Raw genomic sequence first — 20,604 nt, 5'->3', positions numbered from 1 at the left:
AATAGTGTCAATTGCGTTCAGAGACCACTTTAACAGATCCATTTTTGTCATTTTCCAGAAGAGCAAAGCTGCAGCCTCACAGAGAACACGCCACAGAAGCAGGAAAGATAAGGAGGGAGGGAGAAGAGAAAAGTGCGTCCGTCTTGGCCGAGTGCAAGCTGGCAAAAAAAAAAAAAGGGGAAAAAAGCAGGGGGCCTAAAACGGATCCCTGCCAAACCCCAAACTTCATATCCCTAAGATCAGAAGAAGTGCCATTGCACAACACACAGTAAGAACAACTAGACAGGTATGACAGGTAAACCTGTCAGCCTGATGAGCCTATGATCCATGATATGCCTGCCATGTTTAGAGTTGAGCAGAGAAACACATTTGCAGCTCGTCTGACCGACCAAATCCAATTTATGAGTATTCCCTGGTCTCTGACATCTTCCTTTGCAAGGCATACATTTGCTCCAAGATGTTATCCAACTTACATGTTCAAGGATTAACGCAGTCTGAGAATGTGTCACCTTGCCCAACTCATTAATCATGACGGACAGGTGAGTGGTCGTGGTTCTGGTAGCAGCCGTCTTGCCAGTTCTCCAGTAGGTCAGGGTAGCACATAAACCAATAAGTTAAAAAAAATGCTTGACAAGATTATTTTTCTATTTAGACAAAAGTTAAGTCAATTTTTCTTTAAACAAGTCTTTTTTTACTTTCTTAGATATCAGTTTTTGCAGTGCACAAGATGTTTGACAGTATTGCAGATAACTCTGAATAACTCTGTTCGTTATGTATTCATCCATCAGAAGGGGGGGGAGTTATACAGTATGATTGCCACAGGTAGGAAAGACCTCTTGTGGCTTTCTGTAGTGCACCTCTGTGGTCTCAGTCTATGACTGAAGGTGCTCTAACAGGACATCAGTGTGGCATGCAGGGAGTGGGGGGTGTTGTCCAGGATGCTGAGCAGTTTCCTCAGCATCCTCCTCTCTGACATCTCCACCACAGACTCCAACTCCACACCAAGCACAGAGCCAGCTCTCCTGGTGAGCTTGTTGAGTCTGTTCATGTCAGCTGCCTTCAGCCTGCTGCCTCAGCACACTACAGCGTAGAAGATGACACTGGAGACCAGTGAGTGATAAAACATCTGCACCATATTTCTGCAGACACTGAAAGATCTGAACCCCTTGAGGAAGTACAGTCAGTTCTGACCTTTATTATACACAGTGTCTGTGTTTACAGTCCAACCCAGTTTGTTGTCTATGTGGACACCCAGGTACTTGTAGTAGTCCACAATGTCCATCTCTGTTCTATTGATGGTAACTGGGTTCGGACCTGGATTATCACGATATGCGATGTATCATTCCATTTCTACTTTTCTTGTGTAAGTTTTTTCTTATCTTAACCTTAAGTAAGGGACACAACTAGAAGTTGATTTTTTTTTTTTTTTTTTTTTGCTGTCAGCCCATTTTTTGCCAAAACGTAACCTCACCACACATTTTGTTGCATCTAGTGAGCATTTCATGGTATCTGGTACATTAACTGCTTCAAATCCAAAATTCTGTCAAAAAGACAGTTATAAATGTCAGAAATTATTTATTTATTTGTTTATTTTTGGCATGCTTGACCTCCTATTATTAATGTATAAAATTTTTGAATTTTGAAAGTTTTATGGTTCTTGAGTTTTAAGATACGAACATTTGCCAGAAGTATGAAAATGGATCTTCACAACATCATCTCAATTTAAAAGTATTAACTCCAGTGATGCTTTTGCGTGTTATTGTTTTATAATATGGAAATCTCTGTGGTAGCACCATATCTTCTCAACACTGGAGAATGACCCCATTTTTGCTCGACAACCTGGCGAAGACCTCCCTTTGGAGAAAATGAGAGAATTAACGTTCCTCAGGTGTGAATGTAACCATGTGTACAGTATGGAGTTAAAAATCAGACTGTTAGTAAAGCTTCAAATGAAAAATCCACAGGACGAAGCAGCTCTTCCGCTACAACTTCTTGACAGAAGAAGAGGTGATGGCCAACCCTTGGAAGACGATCATCGTTAGTGACTGTCTGGGCATGTATGATTCTTCCTTGTTGGCCAAGTTCACTCTCAACAGAGGGGTAAGTGTGAAAAAATTAGGGGGACACACACACACACACACAATGGTAGGCCACCATGTGGACATGAAGGAAAATAATTCTGTCGAGTTTAACTTCTGTTTTGTCCTTTTACTAGTGTGGGAGGTCCTGTGATTTATACTCTGTGTGACTTATATAATGAAAAATCATGCTTTCATTATTAATGACAATTATACAGTAGTGTTCAGAATAATAGTAGTGCTATATGACTAAAAAGATTAATCCAGGTTTTGAGTATATTTCTTATTGTTACAAAAGCAGTTTGAACATAATAGTTTTGAGTTTGTAGCATCAACAGCAGATGCTGCTATTATTGTGAACACCCCCTTTAGCCCAATTTCATAGCCTTAAGAGTGTGCATATCATGAATGCTTGGTCTTGTTGGATTTGTGAGAATCTACTGAATCTACTGGTACCTTGTTTCCCATGTAACAATAAGAAGTATACTCAAAACCTGGATTAATCTTTTTAGTCACATAGCACTACTATTATTCTGAACACTACTGTAATAACTGTTTTCCCAATACCCAATCATGGCACTCACCTGTTTCCAATTAACCTGTTCACCTGTGGGATGTTCCAAACAGGTGTTCTTTGAGCATTCATCAACTTTCCCAGTCTTTTGTTGCCACTGTCCCAACTTTTTTGAAATGTGTTGCAGGTATCCATTTCAAAATGAGCAAATATTTGCACAAAAACAATAAAGTTTATCAGTTTGAACATTAAATATGTATCTTGTCTTTGTGGTGTATTCAATTGAATATAGGTTGAAGAGGATTTGCAAATCATTTTATTCTGTTTTTATTTATATTTTACACAACGTCCCAACTTCATTGGAATTGGGGTTGTAGATCAAAGTATGGAATATGCCTTTGATCTTGTTTTCCTTTTGACTTAGCCTTGTTCTCTTTTGATGCAGATCCTGCTTAAGATCTTTGAGTGTTATTTGTCTTTCAGATTTCTTTGATCCTGTAATAAGGACTGCTTAGTAGTTCAGCAGTCAAGATGAAAGGCCACACGTCAGTCATACAGCTTCATAGAGGAGTGGAACAGTGAATGATTTTTTTTTTTTTTTTAAGATGTGAAATTTCAGCTACAGTTTACCAGAAATTCACACGAGAAACTTAAACATAAACTTAATCTGTCCACCCTGAAGTCGGTGAACAGTTTGTCCAGTCACGGCCTCAGACCTCTCTAAGTCCTTCAGAGTAGTCATGGGCAACCATGAGTTTACATAGTTTGTGTGCAGCTTTATGTAGATCACTTGCTTGGGGGGAGAATTTTATGTCCTGTCCTTTTTTTTTTTTTTTTTTTTTTTTTGAGCAGGACATCATGGAACCTACGAGTATTTTGTCCAAGATTCCCAAACCTGACTTTGCTCCTATTAATCATTTCATTAAAACACTGACCTTTCGGGCTCTGCTCCCAGGAAAAGCTCACTTTACTTTGGCACAGGTTCAGGTTGTTTTTATAGGTAACGCAGAATTTTCTACCTTCGTTAAGTGCAAACTAAATTCAGATTAGTTTAAACTGTAATGTCCCAAGGTCTGTTTTCAAAGTACCTCAACGAAGATTTCACTTCATCCATCTTCCAGTAGCAGTTTTTGGTACGGGCGAACCGGGGAGCCAACCTGGGCGGCATTTATTGGGAGCGGCACCTTGGGCACTTAAAAAAAAAAAAAGATCTCCACTGCAAAGCGCCTTTCTTTTTTTAGATTCTATCTCTCACAGTTGAAGTGTACCTATGAAAAAAAATTACAGACCTCTTTGTGGGTGGGAAAACTTGTAAAAATCAACAATGGATCAAATACTTATTTTCCCTACTGTAAATGGATTAGGAGCCTCTGGCACAGCTGGGGGTTATTATGTTTGTTTACTTGTTTGTCTGTGTCCATTGTACGCTGATACAAACTCTCTTCCCCCTGCAGATGTTTGCTTTGACTATCGCCACCACAGGATCAGGCAACCAGGAGCTGGTTGAAAAAGTTAAAGATATGACGGTAACCGTTCAACGCACTGATCGTATCAATTTTATTAATGAGTTATTGTTTTAAAGGAGTTCAGGCTCATGTCACAGTTCATTCATTAGTTTCCTGAATCTGCTTTATGCTGTTAAGGGTCCTGAGAGGCCGAAGTCTGTCCCCCTGGTCATTAACCCCTTAAGTCCTAGAGCCTATTTCACCAAAATCACATACCCATATATTATGATTTATTTCTCAGCTTGTACTAGGTCAAAAATGCAAAAGTTTGGATCAGCTAAAATACAGGTCCCAGGGGATGTTGTGGATGCAAAAGAATTGAAAGTAAATAATACTTGGTAGGAGTAAATGTGTTTTTTTTTTTGTTTGTTTTTTTTTTGTTTTTTTTTCCCAAAAAAAATGAATTCCGATTTCTGCCTTTATTTGCTTGGCGTTTCAACTGGGGTTAGTTGATATGTGATTGAAGTGGATACTTTTGTCGAGGAGACTTCGCTTGACATTTTAGTTATTTAGTTAGTTATGAGTGTTCAAATATTCCAACACAGGGCAAGTCCCCAAATTTGGGGACCCTAGGGTTTAAGAGGTTAAGCAAAAGGCTCATGTACCAATTAATTTTATTTCTTCAGAACCCAAGGCTCCACAATTTGTCTTTTTCTTCTAATATTTCTCGAAAAATCATCTCATGTGTATCATGTGGTTCAGACTTAGTGTGTTTCACAACATTTTCACAACACATGAAGTTAATAACATTGTCAAAGCCTATAAAAATGCTCCAGTCATATTGAGAAATATACCACATTATTTTTCTGATCATAACGATTACAAAAAGGTATAGTTTGAACTAACCATGACCTCAGTGCAGTTATGGAGTTATACAGTTATGGAGTAAAAAAAAAAAAAATACCAAAATGGTGACAAAAGTCAATTTCACTTTGTAGAGGGGTCAAAAGTTAAAGTTGCTCCAGTTTTGGTATGAAGTGATCCAAATTATTGGTTGAGTTAATAGGATTTTGAACAGAAATAGTTTTCACCATTTGTCACACTTAATTATTGGTTAATATGTCATAGAATCCAATGTACAAATCAAAATCAAATTTATATAGCGCCAAATCATGACTAGTCACCTCAAGGCGCTTCACAAACATCATTTATAAAAGGCAGAATAAAATGAATTAAGATTAAAAACACAATAAAAATTTTTAAACATTAATAAGTAAAAGGAATAAAATAAATAAAAAGAATAAAAGAAGACACACAATCGTATCAAATACTAATGATAAAACAGGGAAAAAAGTGTGTCTTCAGTCTGGCCTTAAAAGTCTCCACAGAGTCCAACTGTCGGATCTGCGCGGGCACATCATTCCACAGAGCTGGGGCGCAGTGAGAGAAGGCTCTGTAACCTGCTGACTTTTTTTTTTTTCACCTGAGGGACACACAATAGGCCTGCATCCTGTGAACGCAGGGACCGAGCCGGTACATAGGGCTCAACCAGGCCAGCCAGGTAGGGGGGTGTCATTCCGTGAACAGTTTTATAGTCCATTAATAACACTTTAAAATCTGATCTCAGAGAGACCGGAAGCCAGTGAAGGGATGCCAGAACCAGCGTAATGTGGTCATTAGGGATGAGCGAGTACACCTGTATTTGTTCAACCATCTAAATTATCTGTATCCATATCTGTACTTGTAGTAGGTGGTGCCTAAACCGGAAGTGGGCGTGGTTTAACCTGAAATGGTTGGGGCTTAAATCAGTACATTATTTTAAATCTGAAATTGATATGGATTGATCAGAAGTTGCTATATTTATTGTTTATTTGAAAACTATTTACAGAACAGCCTCAAAATTGAGATTCACATCGATTTTGATCATAAAAGTAAGAGAACTGTTTACAGAACAAGTTTTTTTTTTTTTTATGAAATCAGAACATGAATATTCTTAAGTGTATGATTGAATATTTACAGAATAGCCTCAGAATTGAGAGTCAATGTTTTTTTTATCACAATAGTAAAGGAACTATTTTACAGAACAAGTTTATTTTATAAACTCAGAACATGAATATTCTTAAGTGTATGAATGAATAACAGAACAGCCTCAGAATTGACTTTATTTTTATGAACTGCAGTGAGAAAGTGTCAGATACTGCGTGCAGCCATATACAATAAAAATATTAATATAGGCTACTTTGTGTGTTCAGCTAAATGTGTGTATGTGTGTAAATGGTCTGTAAGACTGTTTATTTTTTAATGATCTGTGTGAACTTGGTGATTCATGCAAACATCCAGTGATGACAAACAGGGAAATAATATGTCAGCCTTGTTCACTGTATTCTTCTCAAAAGCACCGCGTTCAGTAGGAGCAAAGTTTTCCAACTGACTTTATATCACCAACAAAATCAAGAGCAAACAAATGGTTAAAAATAAATAAAAAACCCGACTGGAGGCAGGGACCGACATGACAGGAGCCGTTTTCAGCGCTGTCTTCTCAAAAGCACCACGTATGATATGAAACAAGTTCAAGTAGCTTTACATATAAGGAAAACCGAAAAAGAGGCGAGCTGAAGAAAACTTTAAAAGAGTACTGACAGAGCAACGTGAGGCAGAATCCAGCCAAGCACAGAGAGAGATCCTGTCTGTGTGTGTGTGAGAAGCTGCAGTGAGACATGTCAGTGTAGGGAGGGGCAGGCTCTGTGTGTGACTCGCCAATCACAGAGTGTGAAGATAGTCAGTCAGTTAGCCAATGAGACTTTTTCTTCAGCACGACCACAGATATTAATGAGTTTTATTCGGATCATGCTCGTGCTCGTCAAAAATGCTTTATCTGTACCGGATACTCATCTGAAACGAGTATCCGGCTCAACTCTAGTGGTCACTACGGCAGCAGCATTTTGAACCAGTTGAAGACCCCTGATGCTGGACTGCGGTAAACCAGAAAACAAAGCATTACAATAGTCCAGTTTGGAAGAAATAAAACCATGAATCAGAGTCTCGGCATCAGCCATAGACAGGATGGGACAAATCTTCTCTATATTTCTTAGATGAAAGAAAGCAGTCCTCGTAATGTCCCTAATGTGGAGGTCAAAGGACAACGTAGGATCAAAAATTACCCAAAGGTTCCTCACTTTGTCAGTATGATGTGTAACACAAGAACCTAGGCTAAGCGCTAGCTGATCAAATTGATGCTGATGCCTTGCTGGACCAAGAATCATCATTTCAGTCTTATCAGAGTTCAAAAGTAGAAAGTTACTAGACATCCAACTTCTCACTGCTCCAAGGCAGTCTTCTAGAGAATTTATATGGACAATATTTTCAGAAGTTATCGGCATATATAATTGAGTGTCATCAGCATAGCAATGAAAAGCAACCCCAAAACGCCGCAATATGTTCCCAAGGGGGGCCATATATAGGGAAAAAAGCAGGGGACCCAGAACGGATCCCTGCGCAACCCCATACTTCATGCCCCTAAAATCAGAGGTAGTGTCATTGCACAAAACACAGTGGGAATAACCAGACAGATAAGACATCAACCATGCAGTTGACAGTTCCAGTAATCCCGAAACAATTCGTGGTAGCCGAGTCTGTTGCTCGCAGAAGATCATTAACTACTTTAATAAGTGCTGTTTCTGTGGAGTGATGTTTTCTAAAAGCAGACTGCAATGGCTCAAAAAGATCATTCTTAGTAAGGTGGTCCACGAGCTGCTGTGAAACCACCTTTTCCAGAATTTTAGAGCAGAATGATAGATTTGATATTGGTCTATCATTTTTCAATACACCAGGAATTGAGATTAGATTTCTTGAGTAATGGTTTAACCACTGCAGATTTAAAACAATTTGGAACAGATCCAGAGTTTAGTGAAAGGTTAACAATTTCCAGCACAGTCAGCCCAAGAATGGGCTACAGATCCTTAAACAGTTTTGTTGGTATGGGATCAAATAAACAAGTTGTGCTTTTAGTAGACATCACGTTTCGTCAGCACACCTAGTGAAATACTATTAAATTCCGTGAATCTAGGTAGCACCTCAATGGTAGCCGCCACCTCAATAGCAAGGTGCAATGACTGGACCAAAGTATGCTAAGATGTGCTCAACCTAATATCTTCTATTTTCTTCTTGAAATAGTCCAGAAAGTCCTGTGCTGAAAAGGGAGTTTGGAACTAAGCCATTTCCGTTCCAACCCTCTAGCCTTCTGCCTAAGGTCACGCAAGTAACTGTTGAACCAAGGCGTCTGTGCCTTAGGAAGGCATGGCCTTAATAGAGGAGGCGCAATCTTATCAAGTGTGATTTTTAGCACTAAATTCAGGCTATCCGTAAGACTGTCGACCGACTGAAAATTCATCGAACTTGAAGTTAAGCTTTCCGGCAGTCTAGCTTAGAGTTCAGTCAAAGTTGAAGGTTTAATATGTCGCTATAATAATAGGCAATGTTGTTGCTCCACTAAACGCGGCAGCGTAATTGTAAACCTAATAAGTGAGTGGTCAGAGACCGCCAATGCAAGAGGCAGGATGTCAATATTCGTGACAGCGAGGCCACGTGCGAGAACCAAATCTAGAGTATTAACACTAATATGCATTGAATCATGAATGAACAGCTGGAATCCCAATGCATCCACAATTTCCATAAATGATTTACCATGAGGATCAGAGGGCTTGTTTATATGAATGTTAAAATCACCAATACTCAAGATGTTGACAGAGTAGAGATGAACGCACCAAAAAAAAATCAGAGTATGGGCCAGGAGGCCTATAGACACTGATAATATAACATAGCTGATTTCCATTTTTATGACCCTGACAGTACTTAGCATCATGGGCAGAGCGGAGAATCATGCTCAAATGAATTATATTTCAATTTCAGTTCAATTTATTTTCCTTTATATAGCGCCAAATCACAACAGCATTGCCTCAAGGCGCTTCACACAGGTATGGTCTAACCTTACCAACTCCCAGAGCAACAGTGGTAAGGAAAAACTCCCTCTGAGGAAGAAACCTCAAGCAGACCAGACTCAAAGGGGTGACCTTCTGCTTGGGCCATGCTACAAAACATAAATTACAGAAACAATTCACAGAACAATTCACGGACGAATATACAAGAATTGCTGTTGGTGCACAGGACAGGAGGGTTGCTAAAACAAATACAACTCCCATCTCTGGATGGAGCTGCACCTTAAACAGAGAAAAAACAGAATCAGACATCAGAAAGACAAAAAATACTGTATAATTTGTCAGCATTAATCAACAAGAAAAACAGAAGAAATACTAAGGTGATCGCCGGCCGCTAGCCCTAAACTTCACTAAAAGACCCAGAATTTAGGTAAAGTTAAGGCCGCGACCCGCTACAATTACTAATAACATGAATTAAAAGAGTAAAAAGCGTAAAACAAAACTGTACCAATATGCTAGCCATATGAAAGGGAAAAGATGTGCGTCTTAAGTCTGGACTTGAAAATCTCCACAAAATCTGATTGTTTTATTGACGCAGGGAGATCATTCCACAGAACAGGGGCACGATAAGCTCTGTGACCCGCAGACTTCTTATTCACCCTAGGGACACAAAGTAGTCCTGCACCCTGAGAACGTAAAGCCCAGGCCGGTACGTAAGGTTTAATTAGGTCAGCTAGGTAGGGAGGTGCCAGTCCATGAATAATTTTATAGGTTAGTAGCAGAACCTTAAAATCTGATCTCACTGGGACAGGAAGCCAGTGAAGAGACGCCAAAATGGGTGTAATGTGGTCAAACTTTCTGCTTCATGTCAAAAGTCTGGCTGCAGCATTTTGAACCAATTGGAGAGCCCTAATGCTAGACTGCGGTAAACCAGAAAATCTAGAAGAGATGAGCGCATGGATCAGGGTCTCAGCATCAACCATAGACAGGATGGAACAAATCTTTGCTATATTTAGCAGGTGGAAGAAAGCAGTCCTAGTAATATTTCTAATACGGAGGCCCCCAACAGTTAATAAAGTAAACCTGGATTGATAAAAGCAACACCCCCACCTTTCCTTACATCACGTGAAATGTGACTAAAAGTGTTCGCCAGTGGGCAGGCCTAATTCAGAGGAAGGACAGCTGTGGATTAAGTCAGGTCTCACATATCCAGACGATGATCCACAATTAAGTCATTAACCAGCAGTGACATCAGAGACAATGATCTGATGTTAATGAGACCCAAACTAAGGATCTCGGTGGGATCAGCAGGTTTTAATGAAGTCATGTGGAAATTCAGCTCCTCAGCAGCCAGTGACACAGCGTGTTTCAGCGGCCGAAGGAGAAACGCCGCATCTGCGAGCCCACAGCCGACAGTACCGGTGTAAAAACTCCGCCGCCCAGCGAGAGGCAGCAACAAGAAGCTGCGGCAAAAACGGGCATAGATTTGGCAGAGCCAGTTCGATCATCGGAGAGGACAGTCCAGGAAGTACAGGACGAATCCAGCAGCCTCTCGTGCACAGCGCGCGCTCCCACGCCCAAGAATATCGTCCATCCCAGAGGAGGCAAGGATCAGACCCTCTAGTGAAGGCTGCCAGGTAGGACTTAAATTTCATCAACGCACCACTCCGCTTTCCGCGCCTTCTAATGCGCCTCCTCCGGGGGCACAAGAAAAATGGAGCAGGTGCAGCGGGACCTCCGCGAGCACAGGAGGCAGAGCAGGGCGGGGCCCTCCCAGCCCGGACCCAGACAACAGCAGCGGCTCATAAAGAGCATTAATGTCCAAGAGAGACTGACGATTATACACAACCAAAGCAGAGACGTCCCGGCAAAACACACAAAGCAAAGAAACAGCTACAAACAACGAAAAACCTGACGAGCTTAACTTTTGACCCCTGTATAAACTGAAACTGACCTTTGATCATTTTTTTCTGTTTTTACCCCATAAGTCCATAACATTTAGTCATAGATACAGTAGTCCAAACTATACCTTTATGGAATTGATTGATCAGACACATTTTGACCTCTGTGTAACCCTTCTTTGACCCTTACCTGGCTATAGCTACCACCCTGGGATGGCTATCAGACATTTTGGGGAGGCCATGGTACATTTAAGTGTCGTTTAGTTCCCTTAAGTGGTACTGATGAGGTCAAAATTGATGACTGGCTCATGGCCTATAATGAGTGGGATCAACTTGCTGCAGATAAGCAGGTTTGGAGAAGTACGATCTGGAAGGACATCCAACTTTTTGAAAGTAATCGAATTACTGAGGATACCCTGCGCTGAAAGCCACTGTCAAACAAAGACTAGAAACCCTGTAGTTCAGACATGGCTGAATCTCTGCTCAATCCATAAATTGCCATACTTGCCTGCGAGTGGCTGCAATGATGAATGGTCCACCTAATTTCAGGCTGACATGCCCACTTTGGGGCATATGTTGAATCCTACTGACAAATTGACTGTAATGTTTCTGAGTCATCTGCCTTTGAGATTGAGGAATGCCTGGAAAACTTGTGGAGTCAGAGTATTGCTTAACCAAGGCCTGTGGTGGTGTTGACACCTTTGTAGGTTAATGAATGTCCAAGTCTTTACAGTCCTTGGAGAACTATGTCTTCATGTATGGTTGTGAAACTTGGAAGATAACCAGCGATCTAAGACAAAGACCGGATGTTTGTGGTGCCAGGTCTCCTTGGAGGATCCTTGGGTACTTTATGACAAATGAATGGTTACTTAGGGAGACTTAGTTGAGGTGTAGTAGTGGCATTGTGAGGGAATGCCAGCTCCAACTCTGTGGCCATGTGGCATGCATCCTGGAGTACTGAGGTCCCCAACAATGGGCAAAGGCCTAGAGTGCCCCCATATATCACATGCCTGTGGCAGTTAGATGGATACTTTTCAGAGCTGGTTGGGTAGAGTGACATGATGCTCTCAGACCTGACTTGACTGATGTCCTTGAGGAGATCCAAAACCAGGGACACCAGACCGGCAGTAGGGTAAAGTTTGGAAAGGTCATCTTAACTAAGTGGACCAAAGAGAGAAAAAAGATACTTTCAAATCATCAGTAATGACTGGAGTGTCTCACTTGGCCTGTGTGTGTGAACCAGTACACAACTGCAGGAAAGCATTTGGAAGTAGAAGTAGGGAAGTGTTTGCCCCAACCTGCAGTAAGAAGTCAGTCATGTGGTGCAGTACCCAAGTCTATTTCTGGTTTGGACTCATTTCATCGACTTCTCTCATTTCCTCTAAAGAGTCGGTCTTGACTCAGTCTCGACCACTTTGAAATCCTAATGTCTTGGTCTTGACCCACTCGACCCATTAAGGTCTTGGAATGGACTTGGAGTCGATATTGGTGGGCTCCCCATTCCTGCTACTCTCTATTTCAGATCTTTTGCTATGGAGCAGAAGAACGCATTTTTTTAAAGACCTGTTCAACTGTTGGTGTGAACTGAAGTGTCTTGTCCAGCTCCTACTCCACTGAGCTACCTGCTCTTTCTAACAAAGCTACCAGTTTAAATTTGAACAAAACTACCAGTACATCCACTGTTAATTTAAAAAGGCAGATCTTTGTTTGTAGATATTTGGATGTTTTGCACTGACTGAGCTGAGTCATGGCAGCAACACCAGAAACATGAGGACAACGGCCACGTACGACCCCACCACGCAGGTTAGCAACACACCCCGTGTACCGCTATGTCTCCTTTTCTATTATGTTAGGAATAACATCTCTGATTTATACCGTACATGTTATGGTGTAGTTCTGTCTAAGAGTGTTAAACTTGAATATAATGTGTTCTAAAGCATGCTGGGAGCAGATTAGAGGTTCTAAAATTATACCCTGTTACAGTTCAGCATCACTTGCCTTCCTGTTAGGAGTTCGTTATCCACTCTCCGGACTTTGAGGCCGCCAAGTTCTGGGTGGGGAGCATGGGCAAGACAGCAACCCACGCTGTGGTGTTTGCACAGCTCTACACCAGTGACCAAGTGTGCCACGGCCTGCACTCCTTCATTGTGCCGGTACGTCTCCGACCTCTGCGCTGAGATAACATCATGGCATCAGGACTCGCTGTAACAGGACCTTTGCCTCAAATATTTCATGATATCAGGCAGGTTTAAAAAATGTAAGGTTTATTGTTCTACTGTTGCATATTTCATGCACTGAGGTATGTGGCGAGGAAAGGACCAAAAGTCTAGAATAATGTTCCGCATTAGTTACTATTTCTGTAGCGGGATAACGAAGAATGCAACCAAAATCTTCCAAGAGAATTCCCATCAAATAAGACAATTTGTATTTTTCCACAAAATTTTTGAAAACTAGGTAATAGTAACAGTGGGCATGACAGTAACGGCTGCAGGGGTCTGACATTTTAACCCAGTGGGCAATTCTATCTGGACATATGGCATCTAACCTTGACAGATTAGCTCAGATTGTAATTCCGTTACCGTACTGGCTGACTTTGCCAGGATAAGCTCATGCTCATTTGGTCCAAATCAGGTTAAAATTCAAATTCTGTGACCTCTGCCAAAATTTAATTCTTTTGAGTTTCAGCACCAGTCTTCATTGACGTAACAAATTTGGTAGCAGTCAGCAAATAGACCTGGGAGGAGAAGAACAACAAACCTTTGGCAAATTTGACATTGCTGGGCAATTCTGGAACTGATCCCAATATATGTCCTAAATTTCATGCAGATTGGAGTGGAAAACATCAATAGTGTCCTTTTACCACAATGATTGACCTTTGGTAAATTTGATGTCGCCTAGGAAATTCCAGAACCTGCCTATATATAATTTTGACTTTTGATCCCAATGGTCATGATGTTTGCCAAATCAAACTCATTATAGGAAATCCAGGGTTTGACTGTCATCCACGTATCAGGTTGAGTGGAAATTGCCAAATGACCTGTGATGAGTTGGGGAACAAACAGATACATGAACCAACATTTTAACCTTTTGGTCACATGAACCTTGGCCTTTGTCAAGGCACACCTTTTGTGGGCCATTCTGGGCTCGCCCTACATACATACACACACAAGTTTGTTGGAATTAGCCCAAGCAGGAGCAATCGAACAAACACTTCTCAAGTTGTATGAGGCAATTCTACTCCTCACTGGAGAGAACTTTACTACTTGCCCTGTTCTGCTTCTCCTTAATATACAGTGTATCCTGAAAATGACTGCTGTTGGATTCAGAGTCCTATATAGGCCTTGAGGACCGTTGGGCCAATGTTTGTCCCCAGATACAATAGTGTGACGTGTACCGCCCATTTATAGCAGGATGGAGTGGGACAGTGCAGGCAAAGTGTATTGTCCAAGGAAACAAACCTGTAGATAGAGCCTTAATGTGTGATACACTGTTTGTTTGATACCAGTGTATAAAAATCTGCTTTCTCGACTTAAAATAAGCTCAACATTTACCAGCTGTAACATTAAATCAATGAACACGTTAATGCTCAGTGGCTGTAGAGTTACAGGTAGATATTCCATCTTCTACGTCTTCTTTTATGATTGTTCTAACATCATGCTGCATTTACAGTCATCTTTTTTCAACATAGTCTGAAGGCTCTTTCATGCCCCCTTGTGTACCACAGTAAAATAAGGTCTGAGAAGCATTTCATCTGAGATGATTGCTTCATGTAGGATCTGATCAGCCATTACCTGCTTTAGGTCCTCCCACCTAGACAAATAAGCAGTTGGACGGGCATAATGTACAAGGTGCCCGAACTGGCCTGCACAATAATACTCCAATAAGCACAGGGGCTCGTTTCTCCCATTGTCATTTTGTGAGACTTTGACTTCGCCGGTTTTGGATGAAACCATATGCCACCATATGAAACCAGTGTATCATTGAAATAAGCCTGGTTTATTTGGTAATCCTGTTTTATGGAACAGGCCCCAGGTCCTCCCATGTAGTTGTGGGCTTTCTCAGAATCATCCTTATCCCATAAGACCGAGGAAGACAGACAGTCATCTTGTGTTTCTTCTATTCTCTAATAATTACACCAACACTTGTTGTCTTCTATCAAGCTGCTTATCTGTTGTCCTGTAGTCCATCCCAGCCTTGTGCAGGTCTACAGTTTTGTTCCTGGTGTCCTTAGACAGCTCTTTGGTCTTGGCTATGGTGGACAGGTTGGAATGTGATTGATTGAGTGTGCAAACAGGTGTCTTTTATACAGGTAACAAGTTCAAACAGGTGCAATTAATACAGGTAAAGAGTGCAGAATAAGAGGGCTTCTTAAAGAAAAACTAACTGTGAGATCCAGAATTCTTGCAAACTAATTATTTAAAAATCATACAATGTGATTTTCGGGATTTTTTTTTTTGTTTGTTTGTTTTTAGATTCAGTCTCTCACCGTTGAAGTGTCCCTACGATAAATATTACAGACCTCTCCATTCTTTGTAGGTGGAAAAACTTGCAAAATCAACAGTGTATCAAATACGTTTTTCCCCACATTTCTGTCAGTCAGTCATGCAACAGTTTTTCCCAAGTTTCCCAAGTGTGTCAACAAAAACAACTCCTTCAGAACATTCTGTTTTTAATGTGCCATCTGTGTTACAGTTGAAGATTAACACTTTGTGTTACATTTGTTAATGTGTATCTGTTGTTCTGCTGTAGATTAGAGATCATAAAACCTTGCTGGCTTTACCTGGTGTCTTGGTTGGAGATATGGGAAAGAAGCTGGGCCAGAATGGACTGGATAATGGGTAGGTGACAGTAACACTTGAGCTTGAGCGCCTCTGGGTGTATTGTACGGTGGCCTGGAAGTGCAAACCAACATTACAAATTCTGAAACACTTTTACAAAGCTTGAGAAAAATTTACATTAAAAAAAAACTATTTTACATATCATAATACAAAATTACATTACCATAACACATTTACAAGTTCCAAAACAAATTTACATTTTAGAAAACAAATGAACAAGTTACAAAACAAAATTACATTTTAGAAAACAAATGAACAAGACGTGAAACACTTTTACAAACGCCGAAACAAATTTACAATCTATATCAAAAATTACAGCGTACGAGTGTCCCTCATTAAAATACCGTATGCACTGCTGCAGTATATCTGGTCCGTCGGCCACGTCCATTCAAATTAAAAACATGAAAAGCAAAACCACGTTAAGCGCCTCATGTGTTTTCCACAAAATGGGCAAAACATAACTCCATCGCTATCCAACTAAAATAAACTTCAACTTGCCGCTCCTGTTTCACTTCCGGGTCAACCCCCGAGTTGGGACATTCCCTTTCCGGTTGATATAGATTGTAAATTTGTTTCGGGACTTGTTAATTTGTTTCGGCATTTGTAAAAGTGTTTCACGTCTTGTTAATTTGTTTTCTAAAATGTAAATGTGTTATGGTAATGTAATTTTGTATTATGATATGTAAAATTGTTTTTTTTTATGTGAATTTGTCTCAAGCTTTGTAAAACTGTTTCAGAATTTGTAATGTTGATTTGATGTTTGGTTGTTGATTTACGGTGTGTCACATCAAAAATTATTTTGAACATGTTCAAAATTTTCCTGATTGGTTCGTACATTTGACAACAGCACTATTAGCACTAGTGTCACACATTTTCATACCCCTATTGTTTTTGTTTATTTGTTTTAGCCAAAAACATACACAACCAGCTTTATTTACTGAGTTGAGTTTAATTTATCTGATACCAAATTGGATTGGATAAGAATGAGACAGATATTATTTGTTATTGCAGTTAGCTGTATATCCTGTAGGTGGTGCTGCGTTCACATTTCTGCACACAGCAGTTTTGTTGCAGAGGAATTGTGTTCGACCAAAGTGCAGAAGGAATGATTTTGTGTGTAGCTGGTCTCACATCTGCAAAGAGTTGGTTCCAAAGTGAGGAGCAGAGTGTTCTGACTGTGCTGTTGAGGCTGAATAACCAGAAAAATATCTGAACCTAACGCAAAGTACAAGAGTATACTTCTGTTGTTTTTGATGAGACATTTAATGTACTTAGAATGATATATATATATATATATATATATATATATATATATATAATATAACAATGCTAAAATACCTTTGGCCTTGTCTTTTATAATTTGCATTTGTTTAATTGCAATTGTTTAATTAATTATTAAGATCCTATTGTCTTACTTACAGTTTTTACATGTTTAATAAAGCCCTCTGTCAGTCAGTCAATCAGTCCTAAACAATATTTATGTTTATGTGCTTTAAACAAAAGCAGAAGTTAGCTTTGAGTTAGTGGACGTTAGCATGCACGAAATGACGAAATGAAATATCAAGTTACAAAAACATCATTTCCAGTTTTAGAAGTGTTTATTTCTTGCTAGCTTTTACATAATATATGCCAAAAAGGTTTTGTTTAAAAACAAACTAAGCGGTTAGGAGCTAGCTACACCAGGAAGTGACGTCACCACGCTAACGTCCGCTAGATGTCTTGTAAATTACTCCACAGGTGTTATCAGGTTCCAAATGTAGTGTTTCCAGTTTTAGATGTGTTTATTTCTTGCTAGCTTTTACATTATATATGCTAAAGATGTTATATTTAGCCAAAAATGAAGCAAAGTTGGCAGCTAGCAACACCAGGAAGGGATGTCACCACACTAACACCCGCTAGATGTCTTGTAAATCACTCCACAAGTGTTATCAGGTTCCAAAAATAGCATTTCCAGTTTTAGAAGTGTTTATTTCTCGCTAGCTTTTACATTATATATTATAAAAATGTTTTATTTAGCCAAAAATAAAGCAAGTTAGCAGGAAGTGATGTCATCATGCTAACATCTGCAAGATCATACCATGAAAATAGGATCAGGAACAACTTTTTAACCTCTTAAAATATGTCAAGCTAAGCCATCTTTGAACTTGTCCAAGGTCTGTGTCCCAAGAATGTTCCCTGTGAATTAGAATGGATGGATGGAGGGACGGACGGAGGCAAAGTCTTTGCATTCAATACCCGATGGTCATATTTGATGGCCTTGGGCAAAAAAACAAAACAAAAAATAAATAAATAAATAAACTGCTTTTAATGTTTTAGTTTTCTTTTTTACTCTTATTATTTAAAAATCCTACATTAGCCACATTCTCTTAATTTGAATTAACATCTTAATAATGAACTTCTTCCTGGTGTTTTACAGAGAATGAAATAGTCATTAGAATCGGAAATGTTTCTGCTCTTCTTTCATCTCTGTGATCTTTCATGTTCTTCATACGAGGTATAATTTTTAATTTCTGTTGGGTTCAATCTAGATGCCCGTTTTACTCTTCTCTTAAAAGGTCACATCCTGTCAGTTGTCAGGTTCTGAGACTATTGATGAACAATGTCCCCCCCCCCCACAGGTTTGCAGTTTTCCACAATGTGAGGATCCCACGGGAGAATCTGTTAAATAAAACAGGAGATGTTACTCCTGATGGCCGCTACGTTACACCATTCAAGGTTCGACCACAGCACCACTGCAAACCAAAACATCTTCCAAACTAGTTTGTGTACTTTAAATATAATGTGTTTCGGGTATTATGGTCGATTTTAGTTCTAAGCAGCGACTGGCTCTAAACACAGGATTTCCAGCTCAAACTCGTATCGGTGCATTTACGTATGTTCTAACTGGTAGCTGTAAGGAGCACGGTGGTTCCGTGGTTAGTCAAGTTTATTTATAAATCTCAAAATCATAAGTTTGTCCTAGTAGGTTTTTGCAGCCGGCACAACATATAGTGTAATCTGTACTTTGACATGCGGTGGGATGATGAAAGACTCCAGAAAAAAAGATCAAAATGGACCATCCAAGCAGGAATATTTCTTCCCGATGCCATTAAGGTTGTTGGTCCAAATACATACAGGTGAGACAACTTAATGACACTGTCCAATCTGGAAAAGCTTGTATAAGATTGTCACCGTGGCTCGGTGGTCCTTCAAGATCCATCTGATCCAGTGTCGCAGACCGAACGGTCCCCCTAAAAATCAGTCCCCCCTGATGACGTGGTGATGACGCGGTTCACGGATTATCACCTCATTTCTGATTCAAACTCCACTCCAGTCATCATCTATCTCAACGACAGATATTTCATCATAAAAGGCGGCAGAAGCGATCAGAGTGCCGCGGCTAAACGAGCTGCTCGCTGATGTGTTCACTGCGCGTCAGACATTTCAAAGCGTCACAGAATTTCGTCTCGTTTCTGCTTAAAACTGACTTTAGAATGATTTAAGAGATTTTACCTTTATCATCTGATGCTTGATAAATCCATTAATCTATTTGATCGCTTTGGATGAAGAAACTCCGTCTCCGACATGCTGCTGTGGTCCGAAATGACCCATGCACAGATGCAAAAGGCGGGCCGATTGTTTTTATTTTTTTATTTTTATTTTTTTAATGGCGGATCGTTCGGTCTGCGACACCGGATCTGGACTACCTTCTATTTTTTTGTTGTGTGTTAACGCTCAGTTGTTATGTAACTGCCTGAGTCGACACAGGCGTCTCTCAGTCGGCTTTCTTCAGGAGTCCAAGAGTTCTGTGTTGTCGTCAGGTTTTGGCTGTTTTTCGCTGTTCCTTTATATTTTAATGGACTCCCAGGGGCCAAATCCACACAGACATGTTGAGAGGGTGGCTAGTAATTACTGCCAGGCCTGGAAAATTCTGTGGTTCTTCTTGAAGAAAGGGAAACTAACGAGGACAGTTGTGGATTTGGAAGAAAGAATTTGAGATAGCAAAGTGTGACAAACATTTGTTGGAGTTTCGGAAATTCTTGATTGAGGTCTTAGAGAAGACAACAGATAATGACAGTGAATCAAAAATTGCCAATCTGTTTCTTGCATGTTATAGTTCCAGTCTGTTAATACTTCTTGGCACCCCTCCTGCAGGACCCTGGCAAGCGTCTTGGAGCTTCTTTGGGTTCCCTATCAGGTGGCAGGGTGTCCATTGCCAGGATGGCATTGACCAGCCTGAAGATGGCCCTGACCGTGGCCATTCGCTTCTCAGCCACAAGGCAGCAGTTTGGGCCCAAAGACTCGGAGGAGATTCCTGTTTTAGAGTACCAGTTACAGGTCAGAATGGGATTGACACAAACAGGAAGGTACATTGTAAACCACTTAGCTCCACTGTCCCCTGTTAGTTCCTGCTCCAAATCCAGTACCAAGTCCACTCAAGGAGTGAGCAGGTGTTCAACCCTAAAGGGTTTGAGGGGTTTATACATTTAAATGGAACACAATACTTCAGTTAGTCACACGTCCTCTGTTGTGTGTTGGTTTTGTGTTGTGTAGCAATGGCGCCTGATTCCGTTCCTGGCAGCAGCGTATGCGTTCGAGCATTTCACCAAATCTACCTACATGGACTTCATTGAGTTTCAGATGGGACAAATGATGAGGGACAAGAGTGAGAGACAAGTGAGTGAACAGTGTGTGTGTGTGTGTGCGTGTGTTTTGTTTAATTGGAGGCTCGTGTGTTTTGCAGGCAGAGTTGGGAAGGGAGATCCACGCTATCGGCTGTTCCAGTAAGCCAGTGAGCTCGTGGACCGCTCAGAGGGCAATTCAGGAGTGCAGAGAAGCCTGCGGTGGTCATGGATACCTGGCTAGTCAGTCTCTCTCTCACACACACACACACACACACACACACACACACACA

General features: G+C 40.5%; 1 protein-coding gene across 2 annotated transcripts in view; it reads left to right on the top strand.

Annotated features, from left to right (window-relative positions):
* acox3 (acyl-CoA oxidase 3, pristanoyl) overlaps nucleotides 1–20,604 on the top strand; it is a 40,625-nt gene that overhangs the window by 7,366 nt on the left and 12,655 nt on the right. For both annotated transcript variants that reach the window (XM_034164608.1, XM_034164609.1), the window contains 10 exons: nucleotides 1,791–1,888; nucleotides 1,965–2,100; nucleotides 4,047–4,118; nucleotides 12,586–12,675; nucleotides 12,882–13,025; nucleotides 15,622–15,710; nucleotides 18,329–18,425; nucleotides 19,845–20,027; nucleotides 20,244–20,366; nucleotides 20,434–20,554. In XM_034164608.1, coding sequence (XP_034020499.1) covers nucleotides 1,791–1,888; nucleotides 1,965–2,100; nucleotides 4,047–4,118; nucleotides 12,586–12,675; nucleotides 12,882–13,025; nucleotides 15,622–15,710; nucleotides 18,329–18,425; nucleotides 19,845–20,027; nucleotides 20,244–20,366; nucleotides 20,434–20,554 — 1,153 coding nt within the window. The remainder of the gene's footprint in view (nucleotides 1–1,790; nucleotides 1,889–1,964; nucleotides 2,101–4,046; nucleotides 4,119–12,585; nucleotides 12,676–12,881; nucleotides 13,026–15,621; nucleotides 15,711–18,328; nucleotides 18,426–19,844; nucleotides 20,028–20,243; nucleotides 20,367–20,433; nucleotides 20,555–20,604) is intronic.

This window comes from Thalassophryne amazonica, chromosome 23 (genome assembly GCF_902500255.1).
Source record: "Thalassophryne amazonica chromosome 23, fThaAma1.1, whole genome shotgun sequence".
Taxonomy (NCBI): Eukaryota; Metazoa; Chordata; class Actinopteri; order Batrachoidiformes; family Batrachoididae; genus Thalassophryne; species Thalassophryne amazonica.
Note: the sequence above shows the minus strand (reverse complement) of the source record. Positions and strands in the feature narration are given on the sequence as shown.